This window comes from Tauraco erythrolophus, chromosome 10, assembly GCF_009769465.1.
Source record: "Tauraco erythrolophus isolate bTauEry1 chromosome 10, bTauEry1.pri, whole genome shotgun sequence".
NCBI classification, from domain to species: Eukaryota; Metazoa; Chordata; class Aves; order Musophagiformes; family Musophagidae; genus Tauraco; species Tauraco erythrolophus.
In genome coordinates, this window is record NC_141474.1 from 19,506,657 (window position 1) to 19,529,262 (window position 22,606).

The 22,606-nt window shown below is 44.0% G+C and overlaps 1 protein-coding gene across 1 annotated transcript in view; it reads left to right on the forward strand.

The window, feature by feature from the left end:
- The window catches only part of DDAH1 (dimethylarginine dimethylaminohydrolase 1), a 59,042-nt gene that overhangs the window by 31,802 nt on the left and 4,634 nt on the right, over positions 1–22,606 (forward strand). The window contains exons 2-4 of the mRNA XM_086617659.1: positions 11,247–11,346; positions 12,506–12,579; positions 13,179–13,298. Of these exons, the coding sequence (XP_086473785.1) occupies positions 11,247–11,346; positions 12,506–12,579; positions 13,179–13,298 (294 nt within the window). The remainder of the gene's footprint in view (positions 1–11,246; positions 11,347–12,505; positions 12,580–13,178; positions 13,299–22,606) is intronic.

Genomic DNA, 22,606 nt, shown 5'->3' on the forward strand with positions numbered 1-22,606 from the left:
GTTCCTTTGGCTTGTGTTTTGTTCATATTTGTTGCGTAGATTGGAGTTTTTGCGTGCCCTTTTTGTCTGGATGAAACATCACTGTGTTGAAGGGTGGATGAAGAGAGGAAACAGCCAAGCATTTAGATGTCTGCCATAGACAAGAAATTCACAATTTTTCAGGACTTTTAGCGATGTATCACCCATATCCAAGTTGGCGCTCAATCATGGGGCAGACTGGTGCCTTTCACAGCAGTTCTGATGGCAAGGGTTTGGAGCAGCTTTGGGAAGACTTCCATGCCCCCTCCTCAGGGCACAGTTTTATGTCTGGTGGGTCCTTGTCCCCTCTTGGGCATTAGGACTCAATGCTGTCACGCAGGACGTTTAATCGCCATGAACTTCCTGTTCTACAGCTCTCTGGTAATTTTACTGAGCAACAGTGTCCTGAGTCCCCCGAGAGGTTTGTGAGGGAAGGAGGGGAGGCAGGCTGTGGGCACACTGGGTGAAAAGTAGGAGCTGTGTTGTGCTGGTATCACATTAACATGACGTACGTTACAACAAAGGCAGTCTGCCTGCAGTTGGTGGTGGTTTTAAATGAAATATTGCCTGTGAGTTTTACGGCTTAAAACCACAGAAGTTGAGAAGGGAGCTTGTACTGCAGTCCTTCTGTCCCCAGGGGCACAGGGGGGACGAGGGATGTCCTGGCCAAGCAGCCTGAGAGGCCATGTTGTCCCTCTCCGCGTTTGCAGGGTTGCGCAGCAAGTGCCTGGGGGGGACAGAGGCTTCTCTCCACCTGGTGCTGCGGGCTCCATGAGCTTGCAAGGAAGGGCAGGGCACTGCACATACAAAAGTTTCTACCTCTTAAAAACGTGTGGTTATGGAGAGACTGTATGCACTGCTGTACTTTGCACATACTCTTCATGGTTTAATGCCTGCTGCTCTGTTTGTGTCCTCCGTATGACTGTAAGCCTCGAATGGGAGATCGGCGCAGAAGCAGGACTTGCAGAGCTGGCTCTTTATTCGCCTTTGTCAGTTTGAGTTCAAGGAACAGTAGCCAGAGGTGGATACTTGCTTATGCTTACTGCATATTTAAAGCTTAAGAATTAATTAAAACTCATCAGTAGAATATTAGACTGCTAAAGGTTATTTTCAAGTTGAAATGCCCTACCTAGCACTGTGATGGCCAGTTTGTTCAATACATTACTCCCAGTTTGCCTATTTGTGTTGAGATGTATTTTTGACTACTTAAACCTGTTGGTGTGTCTTCAAGGATTTAATCCCATTTCATGGATACCAGCAAACTTCTGTAATACTACTGGGATGACCCTTTTTTTATCCAGTAGTGGAGACCTTACTGGAACTAGGTGGGAGATGGAAAATGGTCAGAATTTACATTTTTTACTATTGTTGTTATATATGTCTAGACACTTCAGGGCATTCTTGCAGGATGTGTTAGCATAGCTAAAATAAGATAGACAACTCAGCTTCTCTGAAAGCATGAATGAAAGCTATTATTAGAGGGGAAAAAACACTGGGTTAGTATAACCTCTGCCCGTGGGGCCCTTGTTATAAAATAACATGGGAGCAACCGGATGCTCCTCAGTGAAAGGCTAGTTATTGAGCGAATTCAATGTGAAGAAAATATTCTCTTTGCTGCCTGTGACGATGATTATTGCTTCTCGAGCTGGGCTGGCTCCAGAGGGCCCTGGACAGGTGCCCACGCTGGAGCAATTGCTTCTCCTCCCTGCCCATCCTTGGTAGGTGGCAATGGGGACTTGGAGGTGACCACTGAGTCTTGTCTGTGGCTCTCTAGCAGACAGGCTAGATGGGACCAAATCTTCCTGATGATGATTCTCTGCCATTGTGCAGCTGAAATCTACAGGTTGATTCCCACATGCTTCAGAGGTGATGGGAAGAGTTCAGAGCTGGGTGGTGATAATGGTTCACTGTTGGGACAGAGCTAGGTGAGAGCTGCTTTTCAGCAGTATCAGGTTACTTAATACAATATTAAAGCTTCTAAATCCCCTTCTGAGAAGAAAACTGACATGCTTCTCAGTGTTAGAAATTACAAAACTCTGAGTCCCCTTGGCACAATGACATGTACACACAGCAAGATCAGAAGGCAACAGCAGGCATGCCAGCAGTTTGGCAATCAACTCTGAGGGATCTAACAAAATCCATTTTAATGCAAAACAAACACTCTTGAAGGTTTTTTCAGAAGTTTTTGATATTTATTTTGATTGATAAAACTAAGATTTAGTGGAGGGAGGAGGAAATGAGTTGCTAAACTGCAAACTCAAATAAAAATTCAGGCCAGACCAAGCTTGACAGGGTGCTAGGGAAGCCAGGAGGTGCTCATACTGTTTATCACTACTTTGAAATTGTGAGCACCCTATTCAAGAATTTACAAAACCCCAAATATCCTGGTTGAAGTATAATTATTTTTCACTTCTTCAGTGTAGATTTTTTCCTTTGAAAAGAGTTCACTACCTTAAAGTAAGTGGAGTATTATCCTTGCCAAAGATCTTTCAGCCTGTTTAGAATAGGGCATTTAGATTACTGGGGACAAAGTGAGTATCTTGAATGCTCTGTGTCAAGGCACGAACAAACGACACAGAAACAGTAGTACAGTACAGAGTGAAACCTGACAACTTGGTGTTAAAGGAAAGGAATGTTACTGTATGGTTCGATTGTGATCAACTTATCTTCAAGTGGGTTTATTAGCAATTTAATGAAATATTGGTTATTCAAGAGCCATAATAGCCCTGGTTGAAATGTCCCTTCTGCGTGGTTTTCCCATACCCTGTGGAATGAGCAGAATGTGACAGTTGAGCTTTCAGCAGGCTTCATGAATTTTAAATACTTTTCAGCTGTGAAATGGGGCACATGGCGTGTGGTCAAGGGTGGACAAGGAGCTGGCAGCCACTGGGGGTGTTATGGGATATTGAGTGTCTGGGAGATAATGAATGCTTGGCTTATCCAGGTACATTCTTGGCCTGCTGTGCATGTCCAGGCAGAATGGAATATATTTCTCTGCCTAACACTTCACAATTGATCATTTTGTAATTGTAAGCAGAAAGTATGTAGGACATTACTTTCTCAGCATGCCTGTGTACGACTTAAATTTCATGTCATCGTCTTTATCTGGCAAAATCTTCACTGTTTTTCTGTAACAATGCATTCATGATGCTTAAACTTTTCCACTAACCTGATTTTATGCTTAGTGGATCGTAGCGAGCCTTTTCTTCTAGTGACTTAAATCTCCGTCTTTTTAAGCATCCTTTTTTTTGCTGTGAATTTTTTATACCAAATTGAAATTTTTTCCACTTGCTGTGGGTTGAAATTTCAGACCAACTTTTTATAGCAAGTGAGCAGATTGCTGGCTTCTGTTTTGTGGGAAAATAGTGTCCATGTGTTTTAAAGGCTAAGTGATGGAGGAGAGGAAGGGGAAACCTAGACCTGGTTTACTGCTAGTAAGCTGTGTTGAGTTCTCAGGTGCTTCAGTTCTGTTTAGCTATTAAAATGCAACATGCTCCAAGGACATCCAGATTAATTGTGTGTTTAACTGTGTGTACCTGGGAGAGGAGGTTGCCACTTGACCTTCTGAGACTTGCCAGGCTGGAGCTCCCCTCCTATGCAGCTGAGAAGCTCCAGAGGCCACCTGCCACTTTCTTCTCTTCCTCCGTGTGCTGTCCCTCTCTGTGCTGCCTCGGGTCTGGCTCTTTCTATGTTTCCCCTCCCCATTAATCCCTCATGGTGCTATTCTCACCCTAATCTTGGGTCGCTCTCTAGAGACAATGGACATTTGGCACCAGATGCACCAGCTCTAAACACACAGTTTGTGACTATTTCTGTAGTAGGGCAGTAAGTGGATTTGGATTCATAATTAGCAGTGTGTGGGCAATAATGAATGGGGTAATTATCCATGTGGCTCTTTCTGAACTCTGTGATTCATAAACTACCTAAATTCTACCAAAAGCTGCACGTGCTTGGTGCAAACTTTGGGTAAGGGTGAAACTGTCTCAGAGCTGCAACCTGAGAGTGTTGGTGTTGGAATCTGTGTATTGGGAGCAACTAACAAGTTATCTTCTGCTTGAGGATGTGGTGTGGAAGTGCCTCGGTGTTCCTTCGTGACCCTCCCGTGGCCTCATTCGATGAAAAATGGTTGCGAGCAAGCTGTGCTGCATGCACACTGGACAACACGTCTGGCTGGGTGGGGCGGAAGGAGCACGGCGTCTGCCGGCACAGTGCAGTGCTGACTGCGTGCTGGTGGGTGCTCCGGTACAGTCACTGAGGCACTACGAGTCTGACTGATGCTACAGCACAACTGCCCCATCGTTTGGGTAAGGACTTGGCCGTGGAGCTCCACGTCGGCAGAGTGCAGCAGGTTAGGATCAACTGAAACTCCCAAGAAGGGTTTTCTGGTTTTGCTGACATAACACTGATTTCCACATGTCATGATGCATAGCCTAGTTTGATGAAGTCATGGTCAGATTGCCCTGAACTGAGTGGTCTGGATGCTGTTTGTCCGGGTGCAGTGGGAGCAGCAGCATATCCACCCATGCCAGCTGAGCAGCTGGCAATTTGCTTTGGGACCAGGCTGCTGCTCGTCTTTACCTTCTCTTGCCTTCCTGAAAGAGGCAATGGGATGGACACAAAGGCCCTGCGTAGGTGGAAAGGGGAATCGATTGCCAAATTGAGCTGCAGTCTGTCAGCTGGCAGGGGCGGGAATGGCAATTATAGGGCATCCTTACAGGGCTGTGCTGGTGGCTGTCTGTGGGACAGAGCTGACCTTACTTGTCTTGCACTTAACACACTCCTACAGCATGATCTGCATCAAATAGCAGTGCTGAAGCGTCTTGTTCTTCCACTGCTTTCCCGCTGACCTCTCAAGAGCCAGGGCCCTTTCCGGTGTCAACACTGGGAGCAGGAGTTGGAAGCTCTGCTACAACCCATGTCCCCTGGATTTCTGAGATCAATATACACGAGGGTGTATATCTGACCTACTTAAACCAAGAAAACAACCAGTAGTGTGTTTTTTTTCTCGTAAACCTCAAAACTATTACAGTGCTGCTTTATTTTCTTTGAAGCCTCTGCAAGCCCAGAAGGGCAATGCTTATCCTCAAGAGGAGACAGGCTTTCCTCATCTCCAGAGGCCAGAACCTGGATCGTGACCAACACTGGTATCTGGTTTTGCAAAACTGAAGTCTACCCTTTCCTGGCCCCGGATTTGTCCATCTCTATTTATAGCCTTCACTCGGAGCCTTGCTGAAAAATGCATTATATATTGACAGTGGCACTTTGTGAACTCGGAGCTAATGGCTCCAGAAATAGTCACCTCAGAGATATCATAGTCTAACTTCTGCGTATATAAAGTGTGACATTTGCTTTGCACAGCTATAAATGACAGTTTAAAACACAATGAAGTGGAGACTGAAACCTAATAATTGTGATTTACCACACCGGAGAAATTAGTGGTGGATGTAAAATTTCAGGAGACAGTGTGGTAGTGTGTCTTGGGCTAAGAGCTCTTTTTGTTAGGGCTGCAGTTGGTCTCCAGAGATCCAAGCTGTTAACACTTAGAGCTGAGCTCCACTGGTTTAGAAACCTCATTTAATCTCATCGAATGGTCTTCTGCTCTCCAAATCTCTCTGCATCCTTTACTTCAAAACAGGTCTGCAGACACCTTCCCCCTTTCACTGAGAGCTTGGAGGTGATGGTGGATGGGTAATTGCAGTCATTAGGGGATGCCTCATTTGGTATGATCCACAACTTCTGCTGAGCCCCAACTGTGCCCCTGCCCATGGGGCATTTGGGAGCCTTGGCGGTGCCTTGACCGCAGTCCTGCTGCCCAGCCCTGGCACCCCAGGGGAAAAGCTGCCCTGCTCTTGGCAGGGGCAAGCCCACGGCTCGCAAAATCATTTCCCTGTTTCCCCTGTCTTTTGAAAAGATAATTTCCTTCTTACTGTCAATAACGTAAATCCCATAACATGGTTATTGTGCAGAAGACCAGTAAATAATTTAGGAAACAGCCTCTGTTTAGAGTGCATCAAATACTAATATAGAGAAGGAAAAATCCCTGCACATCAGTTACAGTAATTGGTGGAAGGCACCCGTCCAGAGGGTAATGAGCTCCATTTTTAAAGCACAAGGAAATTAGATTCTTATAAATGTCAAACACAGTTATTGTCCTCTTTCCTTGAAACAGAGCTGAGCTGGCTGGAGCCCATTGTCTCTGTCAGCTTTGCTATGGATTAGACACATCCTGTCTCACACCAGGAATGTGCTTATTAGAAAAAATATCAGTACACAAAGCATACAAGCTTTAACACTCAACCAATGTACTAATGGGTATGTGTACAATAAAACCCAATATTGTGTTGCAAACCTTAAGCTGACCTGAGATAATATGATACAGAAATCTTAAAGGATACAGATGAGTTTTCTTTATGTGCTATGATTTGACTACCTGGGATTTTAGTTTTCAAATAAAGGAGATAAAATGAGGGATGGTGACTTTTCCTCTTAGCTACTTAAGAAAAAAGCAACCAATAAGTTGTCTTCATAGTGAATGTACTTTTAATCAAGTCATGTTGAAATACTTGTGTATTTTACTGGTGTCTCCTGAGTAACTGTGGCTTCATGGAGGACTTTCTCCATCCTCCTTTTTTCAGTTCACTCCTGGGAAAAAAAGCAAGAGGTGATTATTTGTTCATACATCAAAGCTAGCTCTGGGAATTAGTCTTTCATTCATTATAAAAATCTTACTAGTATGTGTTAAGACTCCACACTTCAGAAAAATGGACATCAGTTGTTTGGGGAGGATAAACGTGAGGAGGATAGGGGGCTTTGTCAAATCAAACCCCTTTGTGTCCCTATTTTTCACTTCTTTCTTGAAGATAACAATCACTTGTCTCTCCTTAGTTAGAGATTGTATCTTGTTTTTTTTCTCTGGGGTAGGAGCTCTGTTGGAAAACGACACAGTCCTTCCTGATGTGGGAAGGCTTAAGGATGAAGCCGAGCTCTTGATTGCCTTTTGTAATGATGAGATACAGACTCGAGCTACTCGTGTGTGCGTACCACACTAACACAAACTCTGAATGATATAGTACGCTGTTTCCAAGATGGTCGTGTGTCAAACATACTGTGGACATGCTGTGTTGGAGACTCTACTCAGGACTGCTACAGGATAGCTTTAAAGATGATGATGTGGGCATCATGTGAGTCTGTGCTATCCCCCTGTGCAGGAAAATCAGCTCTCTGCAAAAGCAGATGAGCTATTCAGTTTTGGTTTCGTTTTTCCAGAATCCTGTATTTACAAGTTCTTTTTTTTTTCCCCAGTTGCCTTTTTAATAATGCCAAGCCATCTCTCCAATCTTCTCCATCTCAGTTTGTGCTCCTTTTTTCATTTCTGCTTCTTCTGAATGAAGTTCCTAGTGTTGCCCATAGAAAACAGTAACTTGAGACTTCTATTTTATCCAAGCAAGGAATATCGAAAGATATTCCTAGCACATGTCGCCAGATGTGTGAAGAGCACTTTCCAATTAAAACTCTAGGAATTTCTACTGCTTACTTAAAAAACGTGCATAACATTGAACTGTAGACTTGAATCCATTAATGCCCATCATGGAAAAAAAGATCCAGCTATTTATATGGCAGTAATTTTGTTTATTTAAATTTGGTTTCATAAGCTAAAATGAGCTCAACTGTCAGGGGAAAAACATCTTGAGCATCTTACAAATATCTTCAGAGTCTGGAACAATCATCAAGGAAATTAAACTATTTCTTTGATTTTGGACAACTTTCAGTTCTGATAACATTCTTTAATGACGGTGCTACAGCTGCATCAACCCCTGTAAATTAAATTAAAGAGACAATTCAAGGCATCTCTGACATAGCCTGGTGGTTAAATGCTAATTGCCAGCTGGTGATTAAAACATACGTATGACTCAAATCACAAATCCAAAGTCAGCATTTACCTTCTGCTATTCTCATTTAGCTAGGCACTTTACTTAATTAGTACTCTAGGATGAGTGTTGTTAATTGGCCATCCTGGCCCAGGGATGTGAGGTGCTGCCCCTTCCCTGCCTGCCCCTGCCCGGGAAGCTCTGTTGCACCTTTGCTGGCTGCCTTGGAATTGCTTCCCAGGATGGTGCAAGTGCTCTGTATGGTTGAAATGCTGAGATAAAAGGTAGGTTTCCCAGTTTATAGAGGGACCCCACACCCGCCTCGGTGTCTGGTGCATGTTTGTTCTGGTCACAGGCACGTCTTCTGCCAGGTACATCCACCTTTGGGCTATTGTCTCCCCTTAGCCTCCCGCACATAGCCAAGATGCATGCTGCTTTTCTTCTCTCAATAGTCTGCCTCCTTAGACCATTAAGTTTATTCAGCTATTAACAGACACAAATTTTCCAGCCCGACTGCCTAGCTTGCTTGCAATGCTTGTTGTACGGTTCCTGGTCCTGTTAGATCTGCAGGCAGTCTTGCAACATGAGGGACCTTCATGTCTTCTTTTCAGGCTGCCCAGGTTTTGCACCTCTTTACTCTCTCAGATGTTCTTCTGTGGTCCAGAGAAATTTTTGCTTTCAGCTCTCGCCACAGAAGGTAGGTAGGATGGTCCTTTGCCACAGTAACATCTGCAGCTCTGCTGATGCTCCAGACTGGTGGGGACATGATATCAGGGAGGACAGAAGCGGCATGGGGAGCGGGTGCTCAGCGAGGGCAGCTGCTGGCTTGGCTTCCTCTGCAAGCCCAGGCAGCTGCTGCTGGGAGCACCCGATCAGCAGCATGTCGCCTGAAAGGGCTTTCTCTTCTTGGTGTTTCAGTTTTGGAAGCTGCTGGAGGTGATGGATTAACTGGAGATAGGTGACCATGAAACAAGCTAGGCGATCCTGTTTTTTCCTGTGGTTTGGCCTTCTGCCTTAAATAACCCCCTCTAATGGACGTATTTGTTTATTCCAACTGCCTGTGGCTGGTGTGCCTGTGTGTCAGGGTGTCCTGGTTGTGAGTCTGCTTCATGTCGGCACAAAACAGTGAGTCTATGTGTCTTGGATTGGGAACCTTCTCATATAATGCTGCAACTCTATTATTCTATATTAAGCAATTGTTTTCTTCTTTGGGGTCTTATGGCTCTTAAACGCATAGCACCTGCACAGTAAAAACCACTGTACTTCACAGGTGAAAGAAATCATTCTGCATCAGCAGATGTTACAAAATGCTGCTGTGTTTGTACAACAGTTGTTTTTCCAATATTAATTCAGTTGTTTCCCATTTATTTTTAAAATACCACATGGATCCAGTCTTCCTTATAAACCTAATTTTGAAGATCACAGGACATAAAGCAGCAAGACTAAGATAAAGCCTTGCTGCTAAGCTAGGAGACTCTTGAGTGCAAAGTTTCAGCCTGAGGTCATTTTAGCTTCAAGTGAAAGACAGGAGAAAAAAGAAGCGTTAGTAATTGTAAAGAGTAGGTTCACTCCAGTCTGTGTGCCAAAGCTCTTAGGTGTGGTTTTGCATGGGGAAGATGAGTTCCTTGGTCTTGGGAGGCTCCCAGGGACAATTCTGTGTTGCAACATAACCCATCAACGATCTACAGGTGGCACAAAGACCTGCCTTTGTCCTGTTTGACTTTAAACTGAGGCACTAACTTTAACAGTGTGCATGTCCAAGGTTTTTTGTGTAAAGTGGCTGGAGAGCGAGGACATGTTAGAGAGAAAGAACAACTTCCAGAAAGCAGATCAGTCTTGGATAAGATGATGCCCCAGTGTATCCCTTATAGACCTACATCACCTGTCCTGACAGCCCATAGAGACCTGCTCTTGCCTTTTGGGCCTGGGCTTCGGGTTTAATGGGATCACTCACAAATGCCACATAGCCAAGTCATGGAAAATGAGCAGGAAAAGGGGGCTTAGGTGTATCACGTCTGCCTCCTCCCTTGCTTCCCGAAGCCAGCACTGCTCTTAGGAAGGTATGACAGCCAAAGTATGTGCTGCTGTTGCTCTGAGGCTGCTGCAGTGAGGGTGAAGGAGTAGTCACCATCATGTTCTCCTTTCTCTGCTGTGACAAGTATAGTTTGGCAGACCCCAAGAGCAGGGCTCCTAGAGTTGCTTCTGTTGGTGTATGGTTTTGGCAGACAAGTACCATGTCACCAGCTTTAGCTTCTTGCTTTTCTTCTAAAAATGCTTGATTTATCATACTAAATAAATAAATGACCTGTGGGACATGCAAAAATCAGAGCTGTCTAGCAGGTCTTTGCTGTGTCATCTACGTTCATTAGTGCTTGCTGGACACCTCTGGTTAACTGCAGTAAGGTGGTGTGTGGCATCAGGTTCACGGGTTTCTGCGGATGAGCTCGTATTTATATTGGCCTTCTGCAAGCTGTAGTCATAAACTTTTGGTGAGCGGTTGGTTGTGTGTAGGTGCTTCTTTTGGCTTACAAGGCACCAAAATGATGGCACTTGAACATAGCAAGCGTGATCCCCTCTTATGGATGGCCGATGACGTGAGCCTCTCGAAACTGGTTCTACTCTAGGCATCCTCAGCAGCTCTCACTGGGAATGAGGAAACCTACTAAAGCTGCATTCTCTGCTCCCGTTGTGAGCTCCTTTCAGCAGAAAATGGGCTCTGTAGCCCCAAGCTCCCTGCCACACGCGCAGCTCTCCACGGCCAGCAGCCAGCCACACAATGTGTAGACATGAAAGGTCTTGTAATTCTGTAGCTCAAAAATGTAAGGAGAGCTAGTGCTTAGTAAAGCTGCAAAACTATGAAGAAAACGAGCATTTACTGATTTGGGCATTTTTTTCTTCCTCCAACTGAAGAGGGGCTTGGGGTAGAGATGCTACCTCCATGGCTGGTAGAACCACGTCCGTATCTGAGCAGTGTGGAAGGAGGGAACATCACGCCTCTGTGGGTGCTTTTTCCTGCTCCAATCCAAGGGACAGAATTTGCAAGAGAGGGTATTACTGTGCAGAGGGACTGAACTTAAAATGTGTTTAGGACCTCTCAACCGTCTCCGCTGGATGTTACGTCATTTCTGTGCAAAGGCAAGAACCTGATCACTGCTGCTTGACACCCCATCCCCTCCAGACAACAAAAGTCTCTGGAGAGAGCTGGGGAGCTGCGATGGGCAGAGACACAAAGGTCCCTGCCATCTGTTCTGCTAAAGGCGTGTTAAAGGACTTTAATTCTTATTAACGATATGTATTTCTTGTCATTTTTTCAAGTTTTTCAATGATACAATGTATTCTAAACAACTTTCTTTTTAATAGGTTGAAGCCATGAAAAGAGTACTAGAAAGCCTCAACCTCAACATTGTAGAGATGGTAGATGAAAACGCAACATTGGATGGTGGAGATGTCTTATTTACAGGTATAGTGAATTTGCTGTTTACGCATTCTGACTGCCTCGAAGACTGCATGTTATGTCATCTGCATAATAAAACTTCCTTTGTGTGGTTTGTTAAATTAGCTGTTTACTACATGTCACAAAGGTAGCTGAGAGATGAATTTTCAATGTAGCCCTCAATGTCCTGCCTAATGCCTGAATAAATGAAATAGCAGTACACGCAGTACAAAGAGCAGTACTGTGCATACAAATTTTATTTTAGCTTGTAAAGTGCCAATAAGAAAAATGCTTTTAGTAGTCAACTGCCTGCGGTTTCGTATTTCTTATTACAAGCAGCTACGTTCATCAGACTCATTGTCAAGACTTGTAAAAGCTTGATACAGGCAATTGTCACTAGTTCAATGAATCAAATGCAAAAAATGCATTTTAAGTTTATGGAGAAAGTGGTGGAGTTGACTGCCAGATGTCATGTGCTAGACAACTTACATGCATGGCTGACTTCAAAGATGAAGATCCTGACTGTGTTTTTTATGTCATTAAACCCATTAGGCATTTTCTCACATTGGCTGTGCACATGCTTGCTCCCTGCCTGTGCTGAATGAGTCTGTTTATTTTGATCAGCATCACAGCAGACTGGCTGCTTGCCTTAGCTCACCAAGGGGAAAAGAGGGGTCTGAAAAGAGGCAGACTGGGAAGGAAGGCCTTTCTAAGGTACCGCAGATCCAGCACTGATTTTCTGTGGACCTGGAGGATGCAAGTGACTGCAGAGCTGCCTTTGAGACCAGAGGAAATCTCAGAGGGAGAGGGAAATGGTCAATCAGTGCTGTACTAATCCAGCCCAGCTGTTCTCTTTTCTGACTTGATGACCATTGCAGAGCTTTAGAAGAGGAAGCTATTTATGCTTCTGATGAAATGTGTCTTCTGGAAAAAGATAATTGCTTTAAATTATCAGCTCGCCATTGCAGGTTGCATTCTTCTATGCTGAATTTTCAATTTTATTACTCAACTTGAGAAAAGAAAGATAGCAAATTATATGCATGAAAGATTGCTTCAGAATGTCTCTAAAACTGGCCTGTTTTTAAAATGTGTATGTTCTGATGAAGGAGCTGATGGGGTGATTTTTTTTTGAATGGCTTAGAAAAAAAAAGCTATAATTGTTTTGATCTTCATTTTTTCATTCCAGGCAGAGAATTTTTTGTGGGTCTTTCCAGGCGGACAAATCAACGTGGTGCTGAAATTCTGGCTGACACATTTAAGGTTTGTAGCTTCTTTTGTGCCACAGGAAAGATAAGCTGTCATCTACTGAACCAATTCAAAAATTATACTGGCCAAGACATTTGTTATACTCAAGTGCTTTATTTAGGACTTATTTTTTTTAAAAAAAGTACAAGTTTCTGAAAAGGTTTGAGCATCCTGTGAAGTGACAGATGCCAGAGTTGGATCTGAAATCTGAGATCACTGCATAAAAGTAACTTGGATAGTGGGAGGCTGTTATTATTTGAGAGCGTATCAACATTCACGTTCTTACTGTTTTCGTGAATCAGCAACATGATCTTGTTGCTGATCCTTGGAGAGGTTTTATGTATGTATTGTTTAATTACGTATTTTAATGTATTTCTTTAAAGTTGCAACAATAGTAATTTTTGAAACATGTTCTGGATCTTACTCCAGTGCACCAGACAAGACAAGCTGGACCAGAGGGGTATGTCATACTTAAACAGTTGACTCTGTGCCCTGGGGTATGTTGCTATTGTTAATTTGCAGAGAGTAAAATTAATTATGGAATGTCTTGATATAATTATGGAACTAGGACAATTTAAAAATATTTATAGCAACCATTCTTTGCTTCCATACAGGATTATGCTGTTTCAACAGTCCCTGTTCATGATTCTTTGCATCTGAAGAGCTTTTGCAGCATGGCTGGACCAAACTTGATTGCTATCGGATCAAGTGAAGCTGCACAGAAAGCCCTCAAGGTAAAGCACATCAGAAAGTTTCCTAAACAGCAAACTTGTGGGTTTTTTTTGTTTTTAATCTCTGCTCAAGGATGCTGGTATTCTAAAATAGATACAGATCAATGAAAGAAGAAATCAGTACATCTCAGGGTCTCTTGTATGTGCAAACTGTAAAGCATGTTTATATCAGCCAAGGGAACAGTGATGTTAATTTAGCTTTAGCTATCTTCAGGAAATAAATGAATTATACAGGTTATTACTTTCAGCTTTCACTAAAAAGGTGATAATTTGGTGATGAGAGAGGAAGGATATCATCAGAGCAGTGGAGATGTTTACTTCAGATATTGTCATGAGGAAACATGGCTTTTAAAATTGCTAGAGGGAAAGTAAAAATTTTGGCATGAAGGAGGGAGAGGGGTCGGATCCCTGTTGCGAAGATGACCTGTGTACACATTTTACAGTGTATATACTTTGTGGATAAAATCAGTAAGTAACTCTGGCTGCAGGGACCAGAGTCCAGGACTCCCCATCTCTCCTTCTTCCATCACCTGGCTGCAAAGTCAGGTTCCTCTCTGGTCCCACTTTTTCCTCTCTGGTCCCATGAGGGTCTTACAACAGCATGGCTTCAACAGAAAGAAGGGATAATAGTCTTATCAGAGCCTGGCTGATAATTCGAGTCTCTGAATGTTTTCCTTTAAATTGGGAGGTGTGAGTTTGAACCCTTGGGCTAAGAGGCCTCGTGAATCTGGGTCTCTCTTTGCTGGTAGACTTGTAAACCAGTAATCTGTGTGTAGCAGGTCAACACTGTACTACCACCGACATCTGTAATGGGAAATGTTTGTTGGTGCTGTGGTTTGCACTGGACTCAGTGGCTTTCTTGCCTGCTGGGTGTGTTCAGAGCAAATCTACCAATTAACTTTTTTTGGAGATGTGGGCACAGAGACACCTGAGGCCATGGGTCTCATTATGCATATAGGCAATGAGACAGCTCACCAGAGACACCAGCATCCCTGCTCCTGCATAGTAGCACAGCTGCAGGCACTGATTCTTTGCAGCAGAAACTTTGGCACCAAAACAGCGAAGTGCTACTGAGACTTTACGTGGAGTGAATCTTGAGAGAGTTTGCCTCTCTTGATAAATTAGGACCTAAAATCCTGCATGCTTTGGTTTGAGATGCAGGTGAACTGGAGCATGTCTGAAAGCATTACATCTAAGTGTCTTATGCCTTTTTATCAAAACTTGCCTTCAAAGGTTAAACCAAAATTTACTTTTCAGTGATAGTGGCAAGTCCTAAATTTTCAGTTTATGGTTATACTGATTCTTTTGCCAATAAATAAGAACCTAAATGCAGGCTTTGCTCTTTGGCTTTGCAGAAGCCTCTTTGATCACTAATGCAACATGATCACTAATGCACGGAGGAAGCCAGCTGTGTCTCCTTTATAACAAATGAGGAGGGGTGGAGATAGTTTTGCTGTACTAATGAGAAAGCTTTCTGAAATCCACTCAGTTTAAATGCAGCTTACGCAACCTGGCTTGTATCTCTTGCCTTGATTATAAAGCATGAATTATTTTTAAGAACAGCACTGCTGTCGGTGCCCAAGGCTGCTGATCTGAATCTGTGCCACGCAGAACATTTACAACAGAAAGAGTATGTAAGTCTGAAATCAACATCCTTGGCCCCCAAAAGAGCTTAGGAACCCATCCTGTATGTCTTGTACATCTCCTTGGCTTCAGTAAGCTAGTGATATTTATTACTTTAAAACATCCTTAAATATTTGCAAGATAGAGGCCTGAGAGACTTCTTGTCCTTACTGCCACACTGTGATATCTCATTGCACGTTTGCTTTTCATATTTTATACGTTTTCCTCATTGGTGTAATCCTAGGACTTTTCCCAGCGGCATTGTTTTTACTATTGGAGCTGAGCAAAAATTTGATGGGTTTTTTTTCTTTTTTACCTTGTGACAGTTCAAGATTTAAAGTGTCTCGGTCCCCAGCTAAGATAAAACCAACATTTCAGATTTCAGAATCTCTCCTGCTGCACACAGGTTGAATTATGGAGGCCAAGAAAGTGCAGTCCTGGCTGGCTTAACTTGCAGCCTGGCAGCAATTAAGGGAATAGGATAGCAGCCCGATTGCTCTGTGTTAGCTTAGGGGAGCCCTTAAACAAGAGGATAGTCCCTTGACTTCCCACATAGTCTGGAGTGGCTTTAAGTTTGCTCATTCATTTGAACAAGCTGTCAAAGTTACACTTAGAAATCACTACTTGAAACTCTGGGGGCACATTCTATGCACTATCCCGTATATTCAGGCTCAAACCTGAAATGTGTCATGAGCAGCAGCCTGATGAAGTTTGCAGATATCCAGACAGCCCTACGCTTGCATAGAGTGTTTATAAACATGAGCAAAATTCAAGTACAATACTGGTTGCTCAGAACTGCAATTTGAACTTGAGCCAGGACTAATCTGGGAACTCATCAGTTTGATTAAAGCCTTTTGCACAACTCGGCTAATGGTGTTGCAGTGCATCAATTTAGCTATTGTAGCCAAAAATAATTTTTGGATAAGCTGATTAAATGTTGCTGGTAACTAGCCATCAAGTAAATACCAGCATGAATCAAGGTACAGTAAAAAGCAGACACATTTTTAAAAGAAGATGGTAATTAACAAGATAATCTAGTGGTCTGATTGTTGGTGGATGTCTTTTTAGAAGTAAATCAACTATGTCAGTTTTCAGAGTGTTTCTCTGCATCAGACATTTAGCAGCATGTTTGCATGGGTGTGATGGTTGTGTTTGCTCGCACCCTGCCAGCGAAGGTTAGGGACTCTGGCCTGGAGCGGCGGTTTTGTGTCATAGCAAGTGCCCTTCTCGTGTTCCCATTAAGCTGACAGGTTACATCAGGCAACCACGTCACAGGGCAACAAATGAAGTTACCCAGAGAGTGTTTCTTGCTCAGTGTATTGGATCCAACTCCAATCTCATCCTGGGGAACATCTCACTCTTTCTCCAGGAGTCTAAATCTCTTCAGAGAAATTAGTGGAAAGCAAACAGGTAAAGTGTCCGCCTCAAAAATGACGGAGTTGGCAGTGCTGCTGATCACTAGCTTCTTCCAGCATTTGAATTCTTGCTTTTTGACCTGAGTATTTGCTCATTTGCCTCTGAAGAAAAGAATTTCATTTGGCAATCAGCTTCCTGTAGTCTTGTGGGAATGCAATTGCAAGAGGATCTCTGAGGTGCTGATACTCAGAATTAAAAGCTGCTCCGTGGATTTCAGCAGATGGACTGCACTATAGCAGTGTTGTCAGCTGCTCCTCGTTACCCATCACAGTCAGTGTGGCAGAATGGTCCCCTGAGCTACTACCGAGTCATTTGCCTGGCACAGCCGAGCGTGCCATTCCTTTATTGTGATAGCTTGCTATTTTAAACTTCTCCTTTGTTGTTGCCATTTTTCACATCTGGAAATGCAGTCATACAAGCGAGATGGCTAAGCTGTCTTTAACTATCTCTGGTAGTTGAGTTGTTTTCATTCTGCAGTGTGTCTTGTTAGGCAACAAGTGAACTGCTACGTCATGCTATCCTAACATTTTATATTTAAAATAGGATTTATCTTCCTACTAACAATCTTGTTTGAAAGAGAAATTTTTCTTGATTATTCTTACTGGTGCAACTCACTTATCATCACAATGCTTTAAAAACAAAAATAAATTACATCTGGTGCTCACATATGGTGGAGTGCAGTTGATCATGAGTTTAGTGCAGTATGTGTAACAAGTGCTGCAAGTGAGCTAGGGAAAGTGTGCAGAGTTTAGGATTATAGAGCACATAGTGGAAACAGATAATAAATCAGAAATGACATTTTAACCATTAAATCCTCTTTAGGCTCTGGCAAGTATAGAACATTTCTTTGGGCTGCAGCTGAAAAGTGGCACTTGAGGAAACTGGGTGAAAGAGATGAATTAACTGCAGAAAGTACCAGGGCCTGTAGTGCTATCCCATCTGAAACTTCCCTCTGCCATTTTCAGCATGCATTTAATTCCTTCTTCTGTAGTTAAACCTGTTCATAATTCTGTACACATAATTCCATAGTTGGTCATTGGCCATGGCTGTTGAGCTGGTAAAGCCTGAGATGATTATTCTGTTCCCTCAATGAAGCCAGGATTTCCTCCAAACATGTCACCTTTGGGCGCAGGTCCTGCACTATTGGAGTCACTGACCTCTACCATGAGCGTGAATGAGGACAAATTCGGGCTGTGATGGTGCTGGCACTGGTGTAGGGAGGTGATGGGGCAGCCCTGCGGGTGCACTGCTTTTTCTACAAGGGACACTAGGTCTGGGGTCTTGCTGGGACAGCAGAAGAGTGGGAACTGTCCCAGGACATAATCCAGTTCGGGTTCCAGCAGCAAAGGCAAACACTAGGCAAGATGATGATGGGAACCATTGCACAGCATCTGTTACGCACTCCTTTCTGTACTCTCTTGCTCTGTACTAAATCCTGAAAAGCAGAGTTTCTGTCCTTGGCTGTTTGTGTTGGTTGGTACAGAGCACAAATCCTCTCTGCTTTCTGTGACACGTGAAGACTTGGACAGCGGCAGATGATGGTGGACACAGTCCTTGGTTTAAGCGACTTTGTCTACAGTCAAACCATTCTCTGTCACCCTTTGGATAACTGGATAGCAATCCCAAGGGGTTACACCTGTCATTCCCAGCTTTGACAAGTTCAACTATTCCCTTGCTAGCAGTACGTATTGTATTTGTAGCAAGTGCCTGCTAATGAAGTTGTTCTCTCACCCACTGGGAAATGAGATTGTCTTTTGGGTACGCTCTGATGTTGGGCACTCTCCAGAAGACTAGCCCCAGGGTCTCCCCATGGGACTGGTAGAGAAAGCCCTGATGTGAATCTGCTGCTCTGGGGTAATGCTGGGTGCCTGGTGATTGCTGATGGATCTCAGAAGGGAGCAGAAGACTTGGAAGAAGGTAGGAAACCTGGCATGATGCCTAGGGGCGAGGGCTGCAACATGGAGAGCACCCATCCCACCATATGGCCTGAGCTTAATCCCCGTGGCCAGCTATGTCTAGGGTATTCCCTCCAAGATCTGGGATAATGGAGTTGTGTGTGAAATGTCCAGGTTTTCAGTTAGTCATTTCAGAGAAATGGATGCTAATTGCAGAGGCAGCGTGGCCGTGGCAGATATGGCATTTCCAGGCGGGGTGCAAAGCAGAGCATGTAACACAGCTGAGCGTGTAACTCCTCGTGTCCCCTGGACAGGCCCAACCCAGCAGGACCCAGAGCGGTGGTGACATCTGCGCTTCTGGACTCATCCTTGGTATCCCACGCTCCAGCCTCATTAGTCAATGGAATTGCATTGTGTGTATCGGAGTATGTACAGTAGTGCAATACTGTGACTTCAGCAAATACCTTTCTTTCCACCCTCCCCCCATCGATAAAAGGTTGGACATGATTACTTTGCCTTTTTCTTGACTCTCCCATTTAGTATCTCATATTGGGAGCGGAGCTGCTCATTCATTCCCTAAATTATTCCCTGAAGGACACTATTGCAAATGCAGCTGTTTTGACGGAGGTCAAGGGAGGCTTATCGAAACCACATCTTAAGCATAAAATAGAAAGGAGTCTCTTTTGGCCAACCAGGCCCTTGGTCTGTATCCAAAGCTATGAGCAGAGCAGTGCTTTTAAAGACTTGGGCGCAAGGAGTTGTTCTAGCATTGGCACTTGCCCCCATTCCTGCGATTAAATGCCTTTTGTTCTCATTCCATCTCGTATAACTGAAGTCTCTGCAGTGTGCCAGCTTTAAAAAGCCAAGTACTGTTTCCATGCATGAGAGCAGGGTTATAGTGCCTGCATAGAGCTGAGGGGTTCCCAGCTCTGCCACAGAAGCACCTCCAGAATGTGCTTTTTAGCTATGGGAAAACTTCATCTATCTAGTGTTCTTAGAAAGCAGTCCATAATCCTGGGCAGCATGAAAAGGCTTGGTTAAATCTGCTCTTCCCATTGTCCTTAAGGTGTCTGTCTTTTCTAATAATGCACAAGTTTGCATGAAAACATTATCTCTTCTTCCCTAAGAATTCATCATTTGTGCCTCTGCTTATTCCCTGCATGAAGTCATAATCCTCTATTTACGATATCACAATGGGTTGCTGTGGAAATGATTACTAATATTAATAACCCAAAGAGGATGACATCAGGTAGGGAATTAGCAAAAAGTGCAGATGAATGCTGACTTTTCTGTAATGCAGCAACAAAGAAAAGTTAGTGAAATGCAGAGACCAATTGACAGCTTGCCCCTAAAAATAAAAATTAAAAAATGAGACTTTGCTCTCAGCCTTATAGATAGAAAAATTAGTCAATTTATAAAATTCTGTGCACTTTTCTTCAGCTCCTCCTGATTTTCCACTACTTTATGAATTACGGGTGTACAGCATCTCAGATGACACAGGTCTTCACAGAGTACCAGGTAGCCTGCTACTTTAAAAAGGCAACTAGTTGTGTTTTTCTTTTAATTAAAAGTTAAATGTTGTAATAAACATACTGCACTTAACTGAGTGTCAGTGCTGTTCAGTTTGCATATGTGCAGAAGAATTTCGTCTTTTGGAAGATACAGACTCAAATGTATATATTTATAGAATAGAGACTGTTGTATTAGCCTATTTTGCTCATTGATTTTTTTTTTTTAAAAAGGATGAGAGAAGTGTCCCTTTCAATATATATTTGTTGTCACCAGTAAGGCTGTTGGCCACAGGAGCTGGGTCAGAGGCTGACTGAGAAATGTCATTTGATTTGCATAAATGGGGGACTCATGTTTCTATTCCTTTGCTCTGTTTTTGACTATTCTTTCCCTGGGTTCCTGTTCCGAAAGACAGGATGTTCGTCCTCTTGCCTTTTTGACCGAAAGCAACAACACACGTAAGCTGCTTCCTTTTCTACTCCTCAGGTCGTGGTTTCCCTTTGCAGAGGTCTTTGGCCAGAGCTGGCAGGCAGGTGACAGCATGCCCACAACACAGGGTGGTTCAGAGGGGCAGAGCAGCACAGGTGTGCATGTGAATGGCACGTGATACCCGTCACATCTGTGGTGATGCAAAAGGTGTCCCACACCAGGAAAAGCTGAGGAGCAGGGTGGGAGAGGTTGCGTAAAGAACTCTGCCTTCTGGAAAACATGACTGAGAGAGTGCAGCAGGGAGGAAAAGCCCAGCTGCGGAGAGCGTGGGTGGAAATTAAAGTAATGCTCTGTGTATTGGCGTATTGACCATGGCAGACTGGGGCATTGCTGGTTCCAAATAGATCTTGAATGCAGTTTGCATCCATAGGGTCTCTGCTGTCCTATCCTGTGTCTCTAGCAGACTTTTTGGTACCTGACAAGAAGCCTTAGATCATTCTACTGTGGTTTATGCTGCTCAAAGTGGCTGTCTTGTCCCCTTCCTACTGAGTGTACCCCACTGTTACCTCTCCCGCCTATCTGTGTTTTGGGGGTGACAGTCCCAATAATTCTTGACATTCAAGCAAGATCACTGGCTTTTCCAGCTCTGCTCTTCTGTCCCCTCTGGTCAGCCTGGCCAACTGTCTGTTGGCACTGCTGTGTTTCGAGGAAACTCTGAGGAGCTGTTGAGTAGTGTGGTTTGTATGGCAGGCTGGGTCCCTGTGCACAGGCATGTAGCACCGTGGCATAGCTCGCCAGCCCCGCTCTGTCCAGCACTTCTTGTGTTGAACCCTAAGGCTGCTGCATTCCCTCTCCAGTGCCAATTGTTTCTCCAAATATGAAGACGCAAGGGGTCTCCAGCTCCACGTGAGAAGTGATGATATCCCACTTCTGGATCCTAAGACAGGGACTGGAGGTGACTGAGATTTGGTGTTGTCCTGGTTTTAGCTGGGACAGTTAGCTCTTCTTTTTAACAGCTAGAAGAGCTCCGTGTTTTGGTTTTACTCAGAGGATCGCTCTGAGAAGAATGTTGATAGCAAGTTGATGTTTGTGGTTGGACGTGATACTCCAAGGACTTTTCAGTGTGCCGGAGTGCAGAAGCACGGCGGGATAAGCGGGGAGCATAGTTGGGACAAGGGAGACACGATTCCCCTTGTGATTTGTGGTGGAACTTAAGATTGAGGGCTGAACTGGCCAGTTAGTATTCCATATCATGCAGCGTCATGCCCAGTATAAAAGTGAGGGTCAGCCGGAAAGAAGGGCTTCTGCGCTTTGGCTCTTTCGCCTCTTTCGTGCTTGCTGTGCTTTTGCTCTGTTGCCTTTTTGTTTCCTCTCTTCCAGTACTCTCAGTCTGAGTACTATCTCTCTCTGCCCCTCTCTATTTCGGGGCCTCGCATTTGTCTGGGATTTGCAGCTTTGGGACAAGACGGGCTTCGCATACAAGGGGGTGGTTTAGTTGCTGGAGCAGCCTAACCCACAACAGGTGTGTGGTTCCTGGGAACCTCAACTCATCAGCTGTCATACACAGTGATACCACCTGTGTATCTCCTCCATATTTCTCCAAATATGAAGGAACTTAATAGAGACAGGGCAATAAAACAATGAGTGCAATTTGGTGTAGATAAGTGTAAAATGCTGTGCAGCCAGGGACAGGGAGAATGACAATGTGAACATCACGTATGAAATAATGTGCTCTGACTGATCATTACCACAGAAATAAGATCCCGGGCTTGCTGAAATTGACAGCTCAGCTGAAAACCAAATGGAGACCATCATTATGCCACTGATTAAAGCTATGCATCTGCATGTTGGCTGTTGTGTGCACTTTGCTTGCACAATCCATTCATGCAAAAAAAGAGAGGAACAGGAAAGATTCAGAAAAGTGTCATAAGGGTGGACAGATACCTGGAACAGCTTGCCTAAGGAGACAAACTAAGCAAGCTATGGCTATAAGCTAAAAAAGAGACAACTGAGATGGGATCATAGGTGCCTATAAAATCAGGGATGATATGTAAAAGGTGACTGGAGATCAATTGTTTGCTGTCTCTTACAGTGCAAGAACCTAGGGACCTCTAGAGGCAAGGGAAAACTTCAGAAAAGGAAGGAAAAGAAGTGTTTCCTCACACAGTACGTGTCTGAGCTCTGAAGCTACCTTGCTATGGGTTCAAAAGTGAACTGGACAGACTCCTGGAGCAGTGCTGTAGGTGGTATCGCTGTGTATGACAGCTGATGAGTTGAGGTTTCCAGGAACCACACACCAAATCTCAGTCACCTCCAGTCCCTGTCTTAGGATCCAGAAGTGGGATATCATCACTTCTCACGTGGAGCTGGAGACCCCCATCATGCAGCACTAAAAACGAAGCTCTTCCAGGTTCTGCAAGCATTAATAAATGGCAGGTT